General features: G+C 38.8%; 2 protein-coding genes across 2 annotated transcripts; both read right to left on the reverse strand.

Annotated features, from left to right (window-relative positions):
• Nucleotides 3,838-4,355, reverse strand: LOC109709500 (AT-hook motif nuclear-localized protein 23-like; the record flags this gene model as incomplete). The annotated part of the gene is made up of 1 exon (XM_020231758.1): nt 3,838-4,355. A coding segment is annotated over exon 1 (501 nt), but the record flags the coding sequence as incomplete, so codon positions are not given.
• LOC109708745 (ABC transporter G family member 23) lies at nt 10,473-12,357 on the reverse strand. Its single transcript, XM_020230565.1, has one exon. It carries the CDS (start codon nt 12,309-12,311, stop codon nt 10,473-10,475), a length of 1,839 nt encoding a protein of 612 aa, XP_020086154.1. The 5' UTR covers nt 12,312-12,357.

Genomic DNA, 23,192 nt, shown 5'->3' on the forward strand with positions numbered 1-23,192 from the left:
GTACGGGCAAAAAAAATCAGAGCGGGGGGAGGGGGCGCCGCCGTACGGGAGGGCGGAGAGCGCGAAACGCGGGGAGGGCTCGAAGCCGATCTTCCTTTCATAAGCTTATATTGATTGTAAAAGTTCAGTAATATTTATATTTGTCCCGCTAATTTATTACGTTTATTTTTTAACAGTAGATACGTGAAATGTTAATTTTACAATTACAAATATATCTCTTTAAAAACCTCAACTACTATAATTATTCAGAAATATTCTTTCAAAAAATTTTAATGGTTACTTTTTTCCTCATTTCTTTTTCGTTAAAACCCAACACCATCCATATTTATTGTAACATCTTCTCTCACACTTATTTTTTAAAACCATTTTTTTAAGCAAAATAAGAAAAAATCTAAGAAAAATTGAATGGACAAACAACACGTGTTCGACATGAAAAAAGTAACACGCATCGTGGATGAATGGGGACGGGAGAAATTTCGATACCGGATTCGAAATTAGCATGAAGGAGAGAGAGGAAGAAGAAGAGAAAGAAAAATAGTTATCGTTGCTAGGTTTTGATTGAGAGAAAAAAATTTAATATAAGAGGAATAAAAATATTAATTTATTTTATTAATTAATTAAGGTTAAGTATTTTATCTATGATTAAGTAAATTTTTCTAACGAATTCTCACGACAGGACATATTTAAAAATATTAAAAATTTTACATAAATAATATAAAAAAATTAAACTTTATAAAAATATATTTATAATTCGATATATTCACAGAAAGCTACGTGTAATTAACAAAAAAAACACACACAATCTTAGTGAACGCCTGCAAGTAGGGTCCGAACCCGACACCGAATAGTTGTGGGATCCACCTGGCTCGTATAAACCATACATCGAAGTACACGGCATGGGACCCGCACGCGAACCAACCCAAAATCAAGCTCGAAAACACCATCGATCTCTCTCTCTCCCCCTCTCTCTCACACACACGCTTCCATGCTAAGCAAAAGCCAATAATGCAGCAGCGTCGTTAAAGAGAAGGGATCGATAGATTCGTTTAGAAACTTTTTAGAGATTTTTTCTTTCTCTTAAGTGGAACACGGTTTTATTAAGTAATTGGTATTTAAGAGTACGTACAAAGCAAAGAGAAGAGGATAATAAAAAGAAACTATTTACAGAAAGCAAATCGGTAGAGAAGAAAGGTTTTAAAAATTGAAGAGATATGCAAATGCAGATACACAACTCTATTAATTTTGAAGCTGATAAATGTATGACTAGTTGATTTAGATGTGGAGACGCGAGAAACGGAATCTTTAGAGATTTGATAAATAGATTTTTTAAATAGTAAAACCTTTTTCGACTATTCGGGAAAAAAAAAAATCAAAAGTAAATTCATCCTATATTTCTATCTCATACTTTATTTCCATGTGCAAGAAGCGGAAAAAAAAAAAACCCCCTCCCACTTTATATTTTAAGGCGTATGTTCGTTAGCATTACTATTTAATTAGCACCTTAAAAAAGGAGGACAAATTAAATTATTTGATAATTAACTTCAAATGATTTAATTATTAAAATTAAAAATATAAAAGATTATTCGTCAAAAAGCTCCAAAGTTCAGAGTTGTCTTTACAATTTTCAACTTAGGGGGGAAAAGAAAAAGAAAAAAAAAAAAGAAAAAAAAAAAAAGAGTAGCCGAAAGAAGCGAGATCTCCATCCCGCATATAATAATATCTCTCTTCTTTGTGTCTTTTGCTGTTCACGATCGCCTCTCTCTTTTTTTTTCTTTTTATTTTGTTTCTTTCTTGCTTCGTCAAAAAGAAATGGACAGGGCACTCTTCTATGTTTTGTTTCTTTTGCTTTTGGCCCCTTTCCTTTGGATTGAGAAAGAGAGGCAAGTGGATAAAGAGATCATCATTGGTAAGCTCACTTTATTGCTGATGTGCTGAGTTTACCAACTGCTGGGGAATATTGCTAACGTGAAATACTTCATACAAGTTCAATTTCACTGCTTTGCTAGGTTTCACTCGTAAAACTCTTTTCTATTTTTCATGCACCGGACGATTTCGACGCTCAACTAATAATTAGATGAATCTAAACCACCGAATTGGCTCGTTAACCTCCCTTCCGCAGCTTTGCCACAATAACATGGGCGTATGTCCATCCAAAGTGACGAGGAGTCTTAACTTTGGGAACAAGCGACCGTGAATGAATCACTACTTTTTCTGAACGGACGGTGAGAAGATCTTGTATATATATATATATATATATACCCAACACACGGGACTGTAGTCAAGATGCTTACGGTGTGTTTGTTTTTGCGAAAGTCCAGCGATCAACTCGTGAGTTCACGTAATTAACCCGACTTCACCTGCGTTTGAACGTATCCACGAACTTGAAATTTCGTGGGATCCACGCATGCAGGCCGCTCGCAGGATCAATCTCACGTGGCGGCGAACGAATTAGCATGCGGCACGAATTCACGACTTTGTGCTCGACGAGCGATGTCGAATTCTACCATACGGAGGAAACTCAACTCGGCAGATTTCGACAAACTGCAGCTTTGCGAAAACAAACACGCCCTCATATAATATTTCATGCAAACACTCAACAAAAGTAAATTACACAATAGTTAGAGAACACGCGGCTATATCGATCATATCAAGCGCGTCTAGGAAGAAATTAGTAAGCATGCATGCATGCATGATGGGATGGAAAAACGGGAAAACACACTCAAACACGAGCGCAGAAGATCTTACGCAATTAACTACACCAACCACCAACAGTAACCACACATTCTCCAGTATACAAAAATAGAAAAGAGAAATAGCTAGATGAAGGAAATTGAACAATAAAATAAAATAAAAACAGGCCTCACCGAGCTTTTAATCTCTAAATCTTTGAGATATGACCTTGCATTGGGAGTCGGAGATTCAGTGCTTCCCGAGACTTCATACCAGTATCCTATCCTACCATCTCCTGTATATCACTGCTTCGCATTTCTCTATTCTATATATATATATAGATATGCTTCCATTACTCATAACAAAAAACCCAATTAATTTGGCTACGATAAGTAAAAGAACCCTCTTCCTTAGACCTAGTTTAAAGCTCCAACATTTTAAAAGATCCAAAAAGTTGATTTTTTTTTTGTCTTTTGAAATTTTTTTGAATCCTGTAAAATATCAATTAAACCAGGTGCGTTTACAGCTGGGACCTTTTTACCTGGCTGGCTCTTTTGCTACCGCGAGAACGTTGGTGTTTTCGACTGTGTATGTTGTTTTCAGTAGTGGTGGGAGGGGTGAGGAGGAGGCTGCGTCGACGGAGCGCGCGCGGAGGAGGGCTGGGCCCACAAGACCATGTCGTGGTGGTGGGGGTGGTGGTGGTGGTGGTGAGGGCCGCGTTGCCAGTGGGGGCGGCGGCGGAGAAGGAGAGGGAGGAGGCGAAGGCGAAGGCGAAGGCGACGCCGAGGAGGGTGGTGGTGGTGGTCGTGGACGTTCCGCGGCGTCGTCAAGTGCCACAGCGACCGCCCCCGCGTCCCCGTCCAGTAGCCCCCGTGCCAGCGCCCCGGCGAGTGACGCCGCCCCTGCCACCACCACCACCGCCGGTGGAAGCAGTTGGGGCTCAAGGTGTCCGAGGGGATGGGATGGAGGCGCGGCCGCCTCCTCCGCCGCGGCCTTCTCCTCCTGCGGCTCCTCTTTCTGCTGCGGCGACGCCTCCGGCTGCGCTTGGTCCACCGCGGCGGCGGCGGGGAGATGCCACGAGGCCGCCGCAACTGGCCAGTCAACCCGGCGGCGGTGGGGGTGGGGGTGACCGTGNGCCGCAGCGGAAGCGGAAGCGGAAGCGGAGGAGGGAGAGGAAGAGGCGGCGGCGGGGGTGAAGGCGCCGGGAGGGAGGAGGGTGCCGGAGAGGGAGAGGAGGTCGAAGCGGCCGTGGAGGGCGACGGTGGAGGCCGGGGCGGAGGGGTGGCGGAGGGCGACCCCGGCGACGGCGCCGGAGCCGCTGAGGACGGAGACGCCGACGCGGTGGCGGAGGGCGAAGGCGGAGACGCCGCCGAGCACGTCGCAACCCCCGCCCACCTCCAGCACCACCGGCCGCATCGCCGCCTCGCTCTCCCGCGTTATCACCACCGGCGGCTTCGGCTTGTTCTTCGACCCCGGCGGCCTCCCCCGCGGCTTCCTCCCCCCCGACCCCGACCCCGACCCTCCTCCCAGCCCCCGCGCCGCGGCGCGCCGCGCGCTGCTGCTGCTCCCGTCGTCCTCCTCTCCGGCGCCGGCCGCCTCCGCGTCGGACGCGTGGCCCTGCGAGAGCGCGATCATGGCTTTGTTAGGGTTCGCAACGTACTCCGCCATGGGCGCAACAACACCGGTGCTCGAGTGTGGGGGTAGGGGCAGGGGAGGAAAAGTGCGGGGGTTATATAGAGGGAGGAAGAGGACAAAAGTGGGGGTTATGCGGGTTGGGGAGGGTCATCCGGACCGTCCGTTGGGTTGGGACGGGAATCTTGACGAGACATGTCGTTTTCGGGAAGGAAGGGGTTTGGGGGTGTTGGGGGGTGCGGATTCCGAGGAGGAGAAGAGTTCAGTTCAGTGGGGTTACGGCGTGGCCCTGAAACGTCCAATCGACCGGTTGGCTTGGCTAGGCTGACCGGCTGGGCCCGCGCAGAGAAACTGAGAGGAAACGTCGCCAGCACCCGGTGCACCACGCATCTGGTGCACCGGATATGCTGGAGTAGCAGCTCAATATGCTGCAGCAATTTATTATCTTTGCAATCTGTAATAGTATATAGTACTTACACGTTATAATTCATGTATTAATTCTTCGAAGGTAAGTCATACGACTTATAAATGCTGCATATTATTTGTGTTTAATATGTTGCTGCACATATTTGTCTATAAAATGCTGCCTAAATTATAAACTATTATTTTTATTTTTATTTTTAAATAAATAAAATACTCAATAAATAAATAAATTATTAAAAATAAAAATAATTTTAGATTTGAAGAGTAGAATATTTAATATAGGAGATAAAACAGGTGATTGACCTATTAAACTGGGCATTTTAATTATATATATATATATATATAAACACTACAAATAATGGCGGTGCACAGAATGTACTGATGCACGTGGTCCTCCCTGGCTACGGCATTTGCAGTAATTTTGGCTTCATTCTTAAGTCAAATCAGTGGGACCCACCGGGCCGTAAGAAGGTGGTTGGGTCTCTCCAGCTGTTAGGGGTTTTTTTTTTTTCTTTAATTGGTCAAAACTCAAATGAACCAGTTTGGTGTCAACAATTAATGGAATCGTTAGTTTGTTTCCGTGGTCTAAGTTAAGACCAACGGTTAAAGCTAAAGCTACAATACAAATTTTGCTGTGTTTAAGGTTTGGCTTCAACATGGCGAATTCTCCTGCATCCAGTCAAAAGGCTCAGAAGAAGCGCGTTGTCGCGGGCTTAAACTAAATTGCTTGTTTAGCTCGTGTGGCATTGATATTTCTTTGTGAATTGGGCCAGTCTATCTCTTTACTAGCTAAGTTAAAACCTACTCATTCTAAAATAAAGAACAATAGAGAGAGATGAAGAAAGCACTTCTATTACTCTTGAAGTGGATTACAAATAAGAATTCTTTCTTATGAGACGGGATAGAGGCAACAACCTTATATAGGCCACTCGCCATCCAGACTACAAATGAAAAGCGTGACGCATATTACAAGACAAAGATAAAGGTTACAAGCTTCCAGAAGACTAATTATTCTCTCTAGAAACTTTAAAGAACTCTTGACCATTAGCCATTCGCACTATCAGTCTTGAGATCCGCGTAAAAGTTTCTAAAACATCCCAGCAAAACTTCCGACAGAACGCTCCTTCAAAGATTTGGTCACTGTCAAGAAGAAATCAGTGAAAAATATTTTGTCCATGATAAGATGCTCTAAATATTTATCTTTTAGTAATATTCATATAATTTTTATTAGGATCAATGCATCATAATGTAAAGATAATCAATAAATCTTTATTATATAATACTGGATTATATATATATATAGAGAGAGAGAGAGAGAGAGAGAGAGAGAGAGAGAGAGAGTTGTGCTGGTATGCTTATAGAAGCACGAAGGTCTCGGTGCTTCCAACTCGTTTTCGATGTTCGGACTTTCGAATCGACGTTCTGCTCGATCCATTAGAGTTGATCTAGAGTATTTGAAGTACATAGAAAATAAATTTTGCGATTTTTCGATATCATTTGCCTAGTGATCGAAGGGGCTCAAAATCAATAATTTTAACAGCCGTGGTGAGCCGGTTGCAAGTTTAACGATGTAGAAATATTCAAATCATATGAAATTTTGATAGAAAATTCTTTATACCATATAAAACAAGATCAATAACTTTGATCTAAAATTTTAATGTCATATCATTATATTTTGTAAGATTTTTATTTTCAACCGTTGATTTTGAGCCACTTCGATCACTAGGCAAATGATATCGAAAAGTCGCAAAATTTATTTTCTTGATACTTCAAATACTCTAGATCAAGTTTAACGGAGCCGATCGTCGATTCGAAAGTCTGAACATCGAAAACAAAGTGGAAGTACGGAGCCCTCCGTGCTTTCATAAGCATCCTAGCTTCACTCTCTCTCTCTCTCTCTCTCTCTCTCTATATATATATATATATATATGGCTAAATTACACAAAACCCCCCCTGTAATAACCCGCTTTTTTACTTTCCCTCCCTGACATTTAAAAACCTACACTTTGCCCCCCTGTAAAATGAAAAATATTCACAGGGGGGTTATGGTGTGTAAAATGACCATTTTGCCCCTCGCCATTGTCGTCTTCTTTCCCATCTTCCTCAGCCGCCCCTTCGTTCGGCCGCGATTTCGACCTCAATCGGCCGCGATTTCTCTCCATTTCCTTCTCCACCTGCTCCTCTTCTCCTCCTGCACCCTCGCCGCCCTCGATTTCGGTGACAGTAGGAGAAAATCGAGGTGGGCGACAGTAGGAGAATGGCAAAAAAGGCGAAGGCGAGGCGGCGGAGGACGACGAAGGGGATGTGGGTGAGGGTGAGGCAGTGGAGGACGGCGAAGCGGCTAGGCGGCGAGGCGGCGAGTCGACGGCGAGGTGGCGAGCCGGAGGGAGTCGAAGCAACAGGGAGATGGCAGAGGGGTATTTTCGGTATAAAAATATATTTTTTAACGGAACCCTGACGGAACCCTAACGGTAGGGGGTGAAGTGCACATTTTTTATTTTACAAGGGGGCAAAGTGTAGGTTTTTAAATGTCAGGGAGGGAAAGTGAAAAAGCGGGTTATTACAAGGAGGTTTTCTGTAATTTAGCTTATATATATATATATATATATAATAGAGCTCCTATACTTTTAAAAATACCAAGTTATTGGTGCTTGTAGATTTTTAGCCATTGGATTAAGAGATATGCGGTTAGAATGATGTGGGTTCTCTAGGGTTGAGTGAGTGGTTGGTTGAATAGTATAATTTAATGGTTGAAAATGATCCGAGAAGTAAATTTAACCGTAAAAAACTTACAAGCACCAAGTGCTTGGTGCTTTTACAAGCACCATAGCTGGACTCTCTCTCTCTCTCTCTCTCTCTTTCTCTCTCTCTCTCTCTCTCTATATATATATATATATATAGAATTATGCTACTATACTATCAATAGTACCAAGCTTTTGGTAATATTGAGTTTTCGGCCGTTGGATGAAAGAATGTGCGTTTAGGATGATAGTGGCCCCTAAGGTTGAGTTGGTGGTTGGTTTAATAGTATAATCTAACGGGTGAAAATGATCAAAGGGTAGATATATATATATCAAAGAGTTTAATAAAATAATAATGAAATAAATTATTATTTTAATATAAAATAATTATGATAGAAAAGATTCTTTCAACTTGACTTTTTTATATTTGTTATTGCTATGAGCCTAATTTTCAGACCGTTGACCCGATCAACGATCCCCCATGAGAAGGTAGTGTGTAGGGATGCGGAAAGGCTACAAATGGTGATCCTCGAAGTTTGCGCCCTTCGGCAGATCAAGCGATTCAGCTGATGAGATATCGGATCAGCCAAGTTTGTTTCTTTTATTACTAAATTGGTTCCGCTGTATGAGCCGAGTGGGGAATTACACAGTGTCTTTGGGTCGACTGAAGAGCCTAATGCTTGTATATTGCTTGAAGTTGAAAATTCGTACAAAATAGGGTATACTAGTGCGCCGAAGAACATCTAATTTAAAGACTAATCCTAAGAAAACAGTAAATGTAAGAAAAAAAGAAAAAATTACAATTACACTACTCCTAGAAAGCGAGAAAATGTATAAAATTGAAAGTGATCTTCTTGTTCGCAGAAAAAAAAAAAAAAAACTCTTTTTTAGGCGTTACTTGTTTATTTATACTCTGTCAATTGTTATTCAGTTATCCACTCGGCCAGTTTTCTATTTTTATGGGTTCACTACAGGCCGATTCTAACCGCATGGAACCGTCGACGGTTTGCTATGATTCATCCTTTGCTCCCGATGCAGCAGATACCCGATGTTCTTGGCTTTTGCAGCTTTTAGTCATATTGTGTACCGATCCACCATGTGGCGCTTTTTTTTTTTACGCCAACCGTTATTCTTAACTAATTTGTAATGTATAGACTATAAGAATTCTGTCATGGGATCTTCAAATTTGCAATTTATAAGTTCTAAACTAAAGCTCTTTTAATTACATTTTAAGAATAAAAAAGAAACAACACTAATATTCCACTGGATATGTATAGCTTGGTATTTTATCCGGACCAGCTGCTGCAACCATTTTCCTTCTTGGTTCGTGTGCATTACACCATTTTCCCTCTTCGTTTCCAAAGTTAAGGCATTGAAACACCCCAAGCTAAGAGAGAGAGAGAGAGAGAGAGAGAGAGAGAGAGAGAGAGAACGAAAACATGTTGTTCTATTGTAAGCAGTAGCCCACGTCCACGCGCCATCATGTCATAGGCGATGCGCTCCACGTGGCGCTGTCTAATTGGCTAGGCTCTGTACTTCAATTTTTTTAAAGAAAAAACTTTTACCTCACCCAAAGTATCTAGTCGAGGGTGTTAAATATAAAATATTAATATTAAATAATAAATAATTAAAAAAAAAAAAAGTAAAAAAGCGCGGAGGGGGAGAAGCGGAGCGGTGTAACAACAGTTTTGAGAACTGTAAAAAGCTGGTGGGGTGTTCGCGTTTGGGAGCAGCTGAGTTTTCTTTCTCCAGGCTATGTAGCTTGTATCGCGTGCTCTCCTTTTGCAGCAAAAGTACAGAGTACTTGACTTCACTGTAACATGCTCTCATCCTAGCCCTTCATCCACTGTGAGTTTGTGCGCAAGTCAAAAGCTTCTGGGTGAATCAATTGCTCTCTGCCTGAACCAGCATTTTTGACCTTCAGAATCCCTTTTTCTTTTTAAGCAAAGTAATCTCCAGTTTGAGTTCTCTGTTTTTTTTCTTTTTTTAAAAAAAAAATCTTATTTTTACAATTCTCTGTGGCACTCATAGTTAAGTATACGTTATTATTTGTTTTTAAGAAAAATTACTATGTTACCATTTTATTCATAAGAAATATGAATTTCGAAGTACGAAAAGAAAGGATAAAGAAGAACAACAAAAACGAAAAATAGCCCCTAAGCGCGCTAAATAAAGTTTCAAATAATTTCGATGCAATTATTCATGCAAGACTTTAAAAACTCGGGAATAAATTAAATATAAAATATTGTAAAGAAAAACATTCATGCCGGCCTGCCGGGCTTTGTCGCGTCTTGAGCCATACCGTACTGGGCCCCCAAATCGGCCTCGGGCAGCCCGGTTGAGTCATTTGTGCTGGCCCATGGGCCAACGCAGTCAACCGAGCCGAGACGGCTCATCGGCCGCCCGGCTCGTTTTATATCTCGCTTTACATTTTCCCCCTCTCCGCTTGAGCTGATGATGCCTTCAATTTTTTGCCAAGGTCACATCTGGGATTGCAGTGAATTGCTTTACGTGCGGTGAGATAGTACAATGAAAAGATATTTTGTTTTTATTTTTTTTTGTGCGAAATGTCACGTTATGTTTATCACATTAAGTTGATTAAATATACTTTTCATAATCCTAAAACAAGAAAAAAAGAAAAAAGAAAAATACATGTCTATGCACTTTCCTCCTATTTATGGTCTAAAGCATTAAAACGAATACTTCTTATCGACAACACAATCCCGAACTAGGCTTTACTCAGCTAGGCACGGACCGTGTACGGCATATATATATCGAATTAATGACACCTCACTAATTAATTACCACACACACACACACACACACACACACACACACACACACACACACACACACACACAATTAAAGTGTAAAATTACCTTCGCACTCATGAAAAGTTACAACAATGAAACGAAAACGATTTCTTGTACATAAACACAATAAGAGAGCGTAAAAGAAATCACTCAGATTCTTATACAAGAAATTGGAAATTAATATATAAAAAATCTACATTATTGGCACCATAAGTAGAACATTACAGATATATATCAGCGCGCAGATGCCGCGATCCTCATCTTGCCAATAGAAGCACTTCCCCCTCATGCTCCCCCCGTACTCATTGATGAGAAGTGTGTCCAAAGGATACCTGTAGAGGGAGACGTAGTACATGAAGAGCCAGTACTTTGGTATGCTCTCTTTCGGAAGGAAGTAGCCGGAGAAGAGGAAGAAGACCCCCAGGAAGATGCATATGAGTGAGTTGCCTAACATGAAATCGCGTGAGATCGCGCTGAGGAAGAGAACTAGAGAACTCGCCATTAACACGATCAACCACACAACAAACACGAAGAACACGAACGCGCTTAGCGTGGGGTTGAGCCCTACAAGCCAGTATATAGGAATGGCGAAGAGAAGAGCCACCGCGAGAAGGAAAGGGATGAAAACTACGGTGTTGGCTATCATGTAGGAAGAGATCCGATACATCCGCCGCGACGACTCCCTCATCAAGACGCGCTGCTCCTGGAGGAATATCGGGAGCGCCTCGACGGTCGAGGAGAGGAGGAAGCTGAGGCTGAAGGCGAAGAGGCCCAGCCGCTCTGCCACCCCGTTGGGGCTCATCTTTAACCGTAGGTACACGCTCCCGAGGCCTAATCCGCCGACGATCGCCTGCATCGTCCTCGCGAGGAATAGCTGCTTCGTCCGATACATGATCTTCGCAAATCGCGAAGACAGAGAAACCACCTCCTCCGATCTGGAGCAGCAGTAATAATCCCTCGAGGCTTCGTGTTCGAGTTCTCCTTCCGCTTCTTCTTCTTCTACAATTGAGTCCTCACTTTGGTGCAACTCCTCGCGCTTGATCAATTTAGTATACTTGGCAGTGTACTCCTCTAGTTGATCAGTGATCTCCATGGCGTACTCTAAGGGATTGAGTTGCGCCGGGATCTTCAACCCCATGCGAGCGATGGTGTCTTCAAGGGATCGGAGGCTACCGCAGTGAGCCACGGTGCCATGTAAGAGGAGCAAGAAGGTCGATACGTACCGGAGCATCCGGTAGCTAGGCTGATGAATTGTTAGTACTAAAATCTGTCGCCTCGCACGAGCCATCGAAGCGAGTAGTTCGACTACCTGCAAAGCCGACCGGCTGTCGAGGCCGGAAGTGGGCTCGTCGAGGAGGAGAATCGGCGGATCGTGTATCACGTCGACCGCGATCGAGACGCGCTTGCGTTCGCCTCCGGATATCCCTCTATTCTCCTCGTCTCCGACGTAGCTTTGCGCGACGTGTTCGAGGCCCAATTCCTGCATGAGGGCCATAACCCTCTCCTCCCTCTCCCTCGAGCTCGCGCCTCGCAGTCGGAACTTGGCGCTGAACATCAGCGTCTCTTTCACGGTGAGCAGCGGCAGGAGGTTGTCTTCCTGCGTGACGAACCCGCATAGTCTGCGCAGCTCGGCGGGCCGCGTGATAGGCTGGTCGTTGAGCGTGATGCTCTGCTGGTCAAACTTCGACGGTTTTACCCGGCCCGAGATCACGCGGAGAAGGGTGGACTTCCCCGCGCCGCTCGGGCCGACGATCGCAAGGATCTCCGAACTCCTCGCGGTGAACGACACCGACTTGAGGAGATGTGTCGGCTCGGCCTTGCGGGGGGAGAAGCATGTCGATGGCAAAAGGATGTTAAATTGGGGTCGGCGGCGGACGGTGTAGGAGAGGTCGGCGATGGCGAGAGTGGACGCGGGGACGAGGGCGGAGCTGACGGAGGGGGGAGGGGAGGAGTGGTAGAAGGAGGAGGAAGGGGAAGTGGAGTCATGGGGGGAGTCGGAGGTGGTGGAGAGGTCGAAGCAAAGGTCGTCCATTGCCGGAGCGATGAGGAGGGACGTGTGGTACGTTGTGGGAGGGGAGGGAATGGAAAAATGGAGGGAGAGATTAAAGATTATGGTTTGCACACATGAGGATAAATTAGCACATGCACCCGGTCCACCGTAAGCATGTCCATCTAGCACTGTTTTGGAAGCATAGACAATAAGAAGTATAATCAAATATCCAAAATACCATGACTTTAGGATTGCGGAAATAAGTACGATAGAAAAATATTATATTTATTTCTGTACATAATATTGTGTTTCGCATATCGCAATAAGTTGGTTATGATATATTTTTCGCGGTCCCACCGAAAAACGCAGAAGCATATCCTTATATATTTTTACCCTAACTCTATTTTATTTAGTAGCATCAGATAAGCATCCATACCAAACTAAGCCTATATATATTTAATTTCCAAATTATTTTTAAAAATAAAATAAATTATTTTATAAATAATTATGCTATTTTGTTTTGGAAGGAGTAAAAATTAGAGTTATATCTTACCGCCATGTAAAAAAATTCATGCTAAGTAAGTTATTATCGGATAATTTGTTTCAATATTCAAACATGATCTTATAATATGACAATACAGATGTAAAAATTATAATTAAATTCGTCAAATATACTGTAAATATTTAAAAGATCTATTTATCAAAAATAATGAATTTTGGATATTGATTTATAATGAATTAAATAATGTCTTTTTTGTATAGTTTATTTTCGAAAATATTTGATACTTACTCAATAAAATTTTAAGATATAACAAAATCATATTTTAATTTAAAATAATAACCATAAAATATTTGATGAGGACAGTGGTGGATAAACATATTTGTAGGTACGCCGGGTGCAGGAAATAATTTCCCGTGTAGTGAGGGAAAGTGTTTTGTAGTTGAGCTGGTTTTCTCTGATCGTTACTCTCTCCACATGCCAAGGCTATGAAGCTGACATTTGGGACCCGCGTGCCTCGGGCCCACTTGTCATCCTCACAACCGTGATATACAACGGTTTGTATTTTTATTTTTTTGTGTGTGTTTGATGGAGGTTGGACCTAACACGACCGATAGGGGGAAATGTTGCCGTGTGGGTTTGGTTGCATTAGGCCATCGAATTTCTCTCTCACAAAAAAAAAAAAAAAAAAAAAGTAAAGTAAAATTTAAATATCATCATGTAGTTTCACACTTTCTCACTTTAGTATTTTGTATTTTAAAATATATCAATTTAATACCATATGGTTTTATTTTTCTCTTTTCGTTAGCTCTTTCATTAATTTTTTGTTAAATCATATACAAAAAACTTCAGATATTCCACCTATAATTAATCGAATATTCATTTTAGTACTCTTTTGTTTTAATTTTGTCACTTATTTGACAGAAAAAAAAATAAAGGGGATAACAAAAGGAGAAAAATAAAATCACAAGATACGAAAGTAATACACCTTAAACCATAGGATACTAAAGTAAAAAAATGCGAAATCAAATAGGTGATATTTGAAGTTTTTCCAAAAATAAAAATTAGGCCACCCAAGTAGTTTGAATAATACTTAAGTTTAATTATAAAGGTGGATGAACAGAAGAGTGGGTGTGACCATCTTGGATTATGTTAGAATAATTAATGGAACCGGTCAAAAGATATAGGTATAATGGATGTAGGTTTATTTCCTCATTCGAAATTACAGCTACAGGACGTGCTTGATCCGTCGTATTTATAAGAGCCATATCTTCTGCATATTTTATGCACAAAATAACTTGCTCAAATATATAATTTTTTTTGCTTATATATAGGTTGGCCTAAATGAAATATTCAACTTTACTTTGTTTTTGCTTTCGAAATTTTTTTAAATAAATTATTTTTTTTTGAGAGATAGGTAGCACGCTATCCGTTTCATTTATTTCATTTAGAAATAAACTTAGCTGAAAATATGAATCAACTAGGATTCGAACTTGGGTCTCAGGTACCAACCATTAAGCCCTTTGCCACTTGCTCTAGGAACGATCGGTTTTAAATAAATTATTATCTGTAGGTTAGTTTGATGCATTGTAAACTAGTCAATTATAATAACAACCAAAAAAAATTCCTCCAATAGTGTTTAAAAAAGTAAAAAATAAATAAACAAGATACCAACAAGGCCTCAATTTGCAATGTTTGCTTTTACCATGTTTGAATTAATTAACTGGGTCCCGATCATGACTAGTTTGAATTAATTATATTTAATTACCAATATGAAGTACAAGAGCATATATGCTATTTTCAACCAGCAGAGGGAGAATACTTTTAAGAATAATAGTTCACATATTGAATAATAAAATAAATCTTAACATATATATGATGTATCTTAAGTTTCAGAAATAATTGAGCTTTCAAAGAAAAAAAGGAAATAATTGGTTGGGGTATATATAAGCCAAAATTCTTTTTGCTATTCAAGGTAATAAATGTGGCATTGGACTTTGGGTCGCACAACAATCACTACATTTTGTATATGGTAGCCCATATATAGTTTAACAATAGTTTAAATTAATTTCTGTGAAATTGGTACATTAACTACTATTCACTTATTGAAGACCAGATATGATTCATTGTTTATCATCTTGATAAGATAGAAAGTTTTTAATTTGCATTGGAAAACTTTGAAATTTCATACCCTTTGTGGGCAATGTTGGTGACTGATCTCAAAAGAGAGTGTTATTCACTGAAAAGGCATGAATTTCAAACCCTCATAATTGTCTTTTATAATTGAAAAGATGGAGATTAGAAAATCTCTAACCATATATATACAAATGCCCAATTTGAAATAAAACCATATTATTTTATTTATAGAGTTCAAGAAAAAAAAATTTTCTCGATTAAACAGGAATATAACCTATTTGAGTAGAAAACATATGGCTTACAACTTGAAGAGAGGAAAAGCAAGCTTGTCCGCAAAACAAACTCAACCACAACAACTCTGTGCCAACTATGGCCAAAAAAAATAACAAAAAAAACAACAAAAGACAGCAAAAGCAATAAATGAGAGAAGGATAAGCAGTCTTCGGCTTCAAACACAGATATCCAAAGTTTCACCTGGAGAGAATTCTTATTCCCAACTCTTCGTCCGAATCAGGTGTTCGTTGAAAATTCTTATATTTCGCTGTTTCCACAATTCCCAGCAAGTCGTGGTAAAACAAAGATCAAAATTATTTTTTTGTAGCCCCACCAACGGCATCCTTACTCATCACCGAGTCGTTATATCTTCAGAAAGATTGGTCATCAAGTGCTGTGTGGTCAGAATACTTTGAAAAAGCCAATTCCACATGGATATCGCATAGGTGCAACAAAAGAAGATGTCTTCTAGGTTGTCTTCATTTGTGGAGCATAACACACGGATTGATGGGCTATACCAACCTCGCTTAGCAGGTGTATCGGCTATCAAAACTCTATTTCTTGCAGCTAACCACATAAATAATTTTATTTTGAGAGGAACCTTGAGTTTCCACAGGTAAAAGATTTTGCAATCTTTGACTCCATCATAGATAAGAAAATTATTGGCGCTTCGTACCGAAAATCTGCCATTATTATTCCATCACCAAATGGTCGAGTCATCATAATCAGACAACGAGATGTCGTGCATCAGCGTATTGAATTGTAGAAGCTCATCTTGTTCCACTCGGCATATTGTGAAGAATCAAAGCCCAGGTTGGTGCGCAGAGCAAAACGTTGAGTCCAGTTTTTGACCGAGAGGTGTTTATGGGTCGATAAGATCCTGTTCCACTAGAGTTCAAGAATTAATTATTATATAATTTCACATCTAATACACATTTTGGAATGAGAAGAATGATGTATAAAAGAAAACAATGTTACATTTTTTTTTGAAGATGTGATCTGTAGGCTACACGCATGTATACTTCATGCTTGGAACGAAAAATTGAACTCGGGTAATAAAGTCCAAAGAAGTACTAACTGGTTTAGACAGTGGTGGTACTAAACTCTGAAATAGTAAATATAACAAAGCTTTACTTTTAACTCTGCACAGAGAGAGAGAGAGAGAGAGAGAGAGATGGGGAAAAACTTTAACTTAGTTGATTGAACTAAATAATTTCTAGATGCCGAACACTATCAATCTTAATCCTTACAAATATTTGGAAGGAAGACACTGATCATGTCCAATATTGTATACGCTCCTCGGCCACAAGTAGGACTTCTTGCGTGTAAATATACTAATCTATTAACTAAAGAATTTAGTACTTACCGACCGCTCCTAAAGTAAGTGGCAAAGGGCTTGGTGGTTAGTACCTGAGGTCCCAAGTTCGAATCTTAATTGATTTACATTTCTAGTTAAGTTTATTTTTAAATAAAATAAACGAAGCGGGTAGCGTGCTACCTATTTCTAAAAAAAAAAGAAAAAAAAGAATTTAGTACTTCTTAATCCCTAGTTTTCAAACCACACTAGTAGGGATTAGATACCCCCACCTTTAGCATGGCAACCTAGATAACAATCATGGGCCGCGATAAAATACCGATAAAATAACAATAACAACCTTAGCACTTCTTACACATCAAATCAAATCTATTTTTGGTAAGACCGCAAGTGAGATAATAGGGAAAGAGAGAGAGAGAGAGTAGGATTGCTTTTCTATACTTCTAAGTTATTTTTGATGATAACATTTTTAAATCGACGATTAGCTCCATTAGACTTGATCTAGTTATTTGAAAAATCTAGAAAATATTTTTTGCGATTTTTCAATATCATTTACTTAGGAATAAAAGGGGTTCAAAATTAATTTGGATTAAAACTGTAATGTTTTTTGTGTTTTATATATGTATATATTTATATATAACTAAAGGAAGTGCACAATTTGGAATAAAATTGTAATGTTGTTTGTTATCAACCTGCATGCAATATTTCTGAATCCCTAACTTTGTAGAGTATGGCAAAAAAAAAAAAGAAGAAAGAAATAGTAGACATAGAAAGGGAAAATATTCTGAAGTTCACTGTAAAGGAGTAAAACTGAGCTTGTATATATATTTATTTATAGCTCATTAATGATCTCCAAACACTTCAAAGTGCAATGGTGATTTGTCATTCTTAGAATGAAAATACTTTGTGCTCTGGCAAATTCATATAGTAAAAAGTTCTCCTGATCCTACTCCTATTTTTAGCAGTAGAGATCGACTCTAGAAGTAAAATGCTTGTTACCGAGGTAATTATAAATTTGTAGATTCTGCTGTACTGTAGTAATAAGACGAAATGAAAAAAAAAATTTCCTAAAAAATATTTATGATAACGCTCCTTCTAAAAACCCTGCTTAAGCAAACTTTAATTAGCCAACTAGCATTTACCAGTGTGCAGGTTTTTCCTGAAAAACACAAGCTCTAATTATTTGGTAGTTTTGATCATAACACTTTTCCTCAAAACCACTATTCAAATAATTTTTCTAAATGAAATACCCGAGACCGTTCCAAAAGCAAGTGGCAAAGGGCTTGGTGGTTGGTACTCGAGACCCAAGTTCGAACCCTAATTGATTCACATTTTCAGTTAAGCTTATTTCTAAATGAAGGTAGCGTGCTATCTATCTCTCTCAAAAAAAAAAAAAAAACAATTTTTCAGCGACCAGCATTTAATTACCGTTGTGCATTAGGGCCAAATTAAACAGGCCCTTTATGTAAGCTACTAAATCAGTAAATCGTACACTACTCATCTTCCCAAACATCAAATATAGAAGAATTAACCCTTGATGGAACAGATTATCTAGCAGCAAAGCGTTAATGTACATCACCCTTCTAAAGCCAAAAAAAGAAAAGTTGCTCTAGCTTTTTCCAAAGAAACATTAACACCCCAAAAAAAAAAGAGAAAAACCAACTTAAGAGAAAGATCGAGATCACACACCACCAAAAATTAACACTGCAACAACTACAGCAACATCATATATGTAGATCTTCTAACTCTTAGGCGGTGGCGGCGGCGGCGGCTGCAGCGGCGCTTTACGAGGCGCATTGGTGATACCCTGACTTGCAGAAGAAGCATTCGGATCACCGCCGCTTTTATTTAAGCCTTCTTTGCTGTCACTGCCACCGCTGCCGCTGACGCTGACACTGACGCTGACGCTGCCTGATCCGGAGGCAGGCGAAGCCTTCGGAGGGCTTTCGTCGGCAGCGCTGAACTCCGGAGGAAGTGCTCGGGAGGGCTGCCGGCGGTGGCGAGACATGGTTCGGAAAGTTCTTGAAAGTACTTGAGTGAGATCAAGTGTTCTTTACATGGTGGCATTAAATAGAGGTAAGGAGAATTAAGAAGAGTTTAAAAAGGGTTTGTATAAGGGTGTGATCCTCATGCGTCGCCAACGTAACGGTCAAATATCACGTATGCAAGCTACATGAGTCTCGCAGCGCAGACAAAAAAAAATCTAGAATACACCAATTATATTATTAATAAAATAATTTTAACTAATAAAATTATACCTTCTGAATTGAGTTATTTCATCGTAGATAATAAAAAAATATTTTTATTATATTTTTTTAGAAAAAAATATGATTGGTTTGCTATTAATAATGTGGTGCAAGAATGACACAGAATACTTTTTATAAGCATATGAGCTGTCCACGTTGCCCAGACATCGTTTACCACGTCGTCAGCGTAGACCCATCCTTTGCCTTATTCTGCCTTTGATGGGAAAAATTCTAGAATGCAATGAGTATATTAGTGACGTGGCGTAACAAACCAATCAAACTAATCCTTTTAAGAATATATGTCCTATCATGATTGTAAAAAAGTATTTTTTTTGTACTTTTGTTTGAAAAGAAGGAATGTGATTGGCTTGTTATTGACGATGTGGTGTAAGTGTGACAATGTAGAATTCCTCCTTTGATGGCTATGTACGTACGTAGATATAGTTACATATTTTGTAGTTTCCTTTTTAATGTCAAAATAAGTTACTAGAAAATAATTTATATATATATATATATATACATATATTGGGAGGGGGGATGACGAGTTTGATAAAGAGGTGATAAAAAATATAAAAATTTTAAATCTTTTAGAATGTTAAGTTCTAATTAATGACGTGATAGCATACTATATGTATTTCCTTAAATAAATTTATTTTAGCTCTCTCAAAATTTATCTTTCTATACAGTTAATTATTAATATATTGGCAATTCTATATAATACATATAACATGCGTGCATTATTAAGTTAAATTTTACCATAATATAACGCTAACGCACCAATAATATATAAAAAATATGATAAAAATTTTGGAGTATACTCGCTCTTAAAACAAAAAACAATTAATTTATGTGCTTTTAATGCTATCATTTCTAAACCACACATATTATAAATGTGGTAACTAGCTATCCCATGAAATTTGCACGTGTTTATAATTTCTTTTTTCTCCATTCGTAGTATTGTACCAACAATACATAAGCATTGTATCGCCATAAACTAGTAAGAGCAATACTGTATTTATCATTATAAGAAAATTTTATTATCGGTCAGAATATTTTTTTTAACGACACTTGAAGAAAATATTTTCATGCATCCATACTATATAGCAAATACAGAAGTTTAAAAAAAATGTCATCATATAAATCATCTATTACAATCAGATCAAATTTATTAAAAAATAAATTATATTATTATTATATATATATATTTTTAATTTTGAAGCATCAAAAAATTTTAAAAATTAAAAATTTTAAAGAATTCAAAAAAGAGACTAGCCGAGGCTTATCTTTTCCTGCCAATGGTTTAGACCGGTTCCTCCGTGTAGCCTCTCTAGTCACCGACACTGACATGGGAAGAGAACAAAAATAACAAAACAAAACTGACCATTCTTAGGCTTTGATGGTTGGTACTCGATGTCGCAAGTTCGAATTCTACTTAATTCACATTTCTAACTTAGTTTATTTTTAAATAAAATAAGCATAGCATACTATTTATCTCTCAAAAAAATAAAATAAAATAAAATAAAATAAAATAAAAAGAAAAGGTGCACGGGTAAAATGTGAGAGCGTACGTGTGCGGCTAAGTTCCGCTTCATCCACCTCATCCGTAATTTAATTAAACCCAACTCTCTGGGCAAAAGGATGGAGCGCATACGAAGACGCGGGATCTTTCGAGCGTTGGAGGACGCGAATGCTATTGCTGGTGCTAAATAGGGGCTTCTGACATGGCGTCCGCGTGGCAGGGCCAGCTTATGCTCCCGATATTATTATTCTCTGCACCCGATGCAACCAGATATTTCGTCCATTTAGATATCAAAATAAGTTATTAAGTGATTATTATTATTAAGTAAACAGGAGTACGTGGAATAAATATATTTACACATGTAAATAGGCCTGCTATGTATTAGATTTATAGATGAGTTTTATAGTGTTTAAAAATTCAAGGCATATAATTTTATTATTTAGAGATCAAGTAGTTTGTAAATGTTTAATGGCGTAGAAAATGATATGGATTGATTCAGAACAAATGTTTAACATGAATTAAAGTTGTGAATTTCAGATCTAATAAGTGTGCTGTTTACGGTGCGCGGTGCACCGGGTGCATGCAATAACTTGGCGAGCTGATCCACGTACAGAGGACCACTAATGGCCATGAGTGGTCGCGATCGCCTCGGGGGGATAGAGACGGTTTTGGACGGACGCGATCGCATTATTTGTGGGGGTTCGCTGGCTCTGTTCCTCTGCACTTTGTCCCGTCGCGTTTCTCCCCTCCCCCTGTTTTGTGGACAAAAATTTTCTGGGCAATTTGTCTGGGCACGGTGCCGGATGGGCACCGCGTGTCGCAACCCTTGAAAAAAATAAAAATAAAAATGGCATGGTCCGTTTTTAGAGAGAGAGAGAGAGAGAGAGAGAGAGAGAGAGGTGGTTAGGGATGTCAATGGGTATGAATATTCAAAATTTTATTCGAACCAGAATCTAAATGAAACGGATATATCCAATGGATATGAATATGGATTTGGATATGAATATAAAAAATAAAAATCCGACGGATATGGATTCGGATATGAATTTTGATTGTACCCAACCCGAACCCGAACCCAACCCGAACCCAAATTTATTTTGTATTATATATAATATATATATAAAAATTTGATGTTATATTTGAATTTGTATTTTAAAAATTTAAATTTAATATAATATATTTTAAAATATTGAAAAAAAAATAATTGTTTCGGGTTCAAATTTTTGGATTCGGATTCGGATTCGGGTTTCGAATTTTTGGTTGGATTAGGATTTGGATATGAATTTTTAAAATCCGTCGAATTTGGGTTCGGATTCGGGTCTCGGGTTTGGAGTCGGGTTCGGGTTCGGATTTTTAAAAATTCGCCCCGAATCCGACTCATTGACATCTCTAGCGGTGGTGATGGGCGCCGCTACACACGCAGCGCCCATCCGGCACCGTGCCCAAACAATTTGTTTGGGCACGGTGCCCAGAAAATTTTTGTCCCTGTTTTGTGGACGGTGGTGCCCATCTCAGCAAACATAGTTTTAATAGAATTACGCTTCATTTGGAATTGCAAAAATATTGCGTTACGTATGGTAAAAAATAATTTATTTTCGTACGCAATGTTACGATATGCATATTGCGGTTAGTCGGAAAATACAGAAGCATATCCCTATATACTGTTTCTCAACTCCATTCTATCTAATAGCGTTAGATAGAACTCAATACCAAAATAAGGCTTAGTTATATATAGCTTTTTATAAATCAATTGCCCCTATAATAAATTATAAATATATTTTTTATAAAATTTAATTTTTTATGTTATTTTTTATAAAAGTTCATTAATATTTATATATTTTTTTATTTGTTACTTTATTTTTTTAACAGTAGATAAGTAAAATATCAATTTTGTCATCACAAATATGTCTCTCTAATTGTTCCAATATTCCAACTGCTATAATCGTACAAAAAATGTCCTCTAAAAAAATTTTAAATAGTTATTTTCTCTCTCTTTAAAATCCAACTCAATCCACTATTGTTATAATCTATTCTCTCATTCTTTTTCTCTTAAACCCTTTCTTTTAAGCAAAATAAAAAAAATTATAGAGAAAAATTGAATGAAAAAGTAATGAGCGTTCGATACGGGCGAAACGATACAGTGTCGTGGATGGATAAGGATAGAAAAATTTTAGTTATGAATTCGAAACTAGTATGAAAGAAAGAGAGGAAGAGAAAGAGAAAGAAGAAGAGTTTTTATTGAGTTTGAAATTGGTTCAAATCCCTTCCAATTGAATTAGAGTTTGATATGTACTTTCATTATAGTTTAATTAATGGGGCATCTAACATGTGGCACAAATTTAATGCAATCACTTTTTTGTGTGTGTGTGTGTAATATATTTTGCCCATAATCCGAAAAATGGCCATGCAACTTGGATTTCAAAACTTTGAATAGGCATTTTAGAGTTTTTACAGCATAATTTAATTTTCTCCCTGACCAAAATTAATGCATCATAATTTTTTTTTTTATTATTATATTTGCACACAAGTTAGCTATGAAACTAAAGAATGACACAAATTTAATTTTTAAAATTTTTAATCAGATAAATTAAAATTTAGAAACCAAAAACATAATATATCCATGTAGGAGGAAAACTATGCGGGAGCATCATATATATACACCGCATATAAGGCGGTGGAAGCGTCGGCAACCACCGTTCATTCGCCAATCAACTCATCAACTGTCCCCTACATCACTAGCCGTCCATTCGCCCAAAACAAATCTCTATCCGTCCAAATAGTCCCCGGTGAATTCCACGCGTCCGCATGCTTTTCATCTCCGCGTACCGCAAGAGAAGTACACGTAAACAGACCTATCGGCTATCACGAGTGCGGGACTTTTCTCGGGTACAATTGCGGGTACGCCAAGCGTTTGACGAAGAATTTAGAATCTCCG

Source organism: Ananas comosus, linkage group 4 (assembly GCF_001540865.1).
Source record: "Ananas comosus cultivar F153 linkage group 4, ASM154086v1, whole genome shotgun sequence".
Taxonomy (NCBI): domain Eukaryota; kingdom Viridiplantae; phylum Streptophyta; class Magnoliopsida; order Poales; family Bromeliaceae; genus Ananas; species Ananas comosus.

Excerpts from the sequence above, each read along its gene's own strand:
- LOC109708745 (XM_020230565.1), bottom strand. The coding sequence starts at position 12,311 with ATGGACGACCTTTGCTTCGACCTCTCCACCACCTCCGACTCCCCCCAT.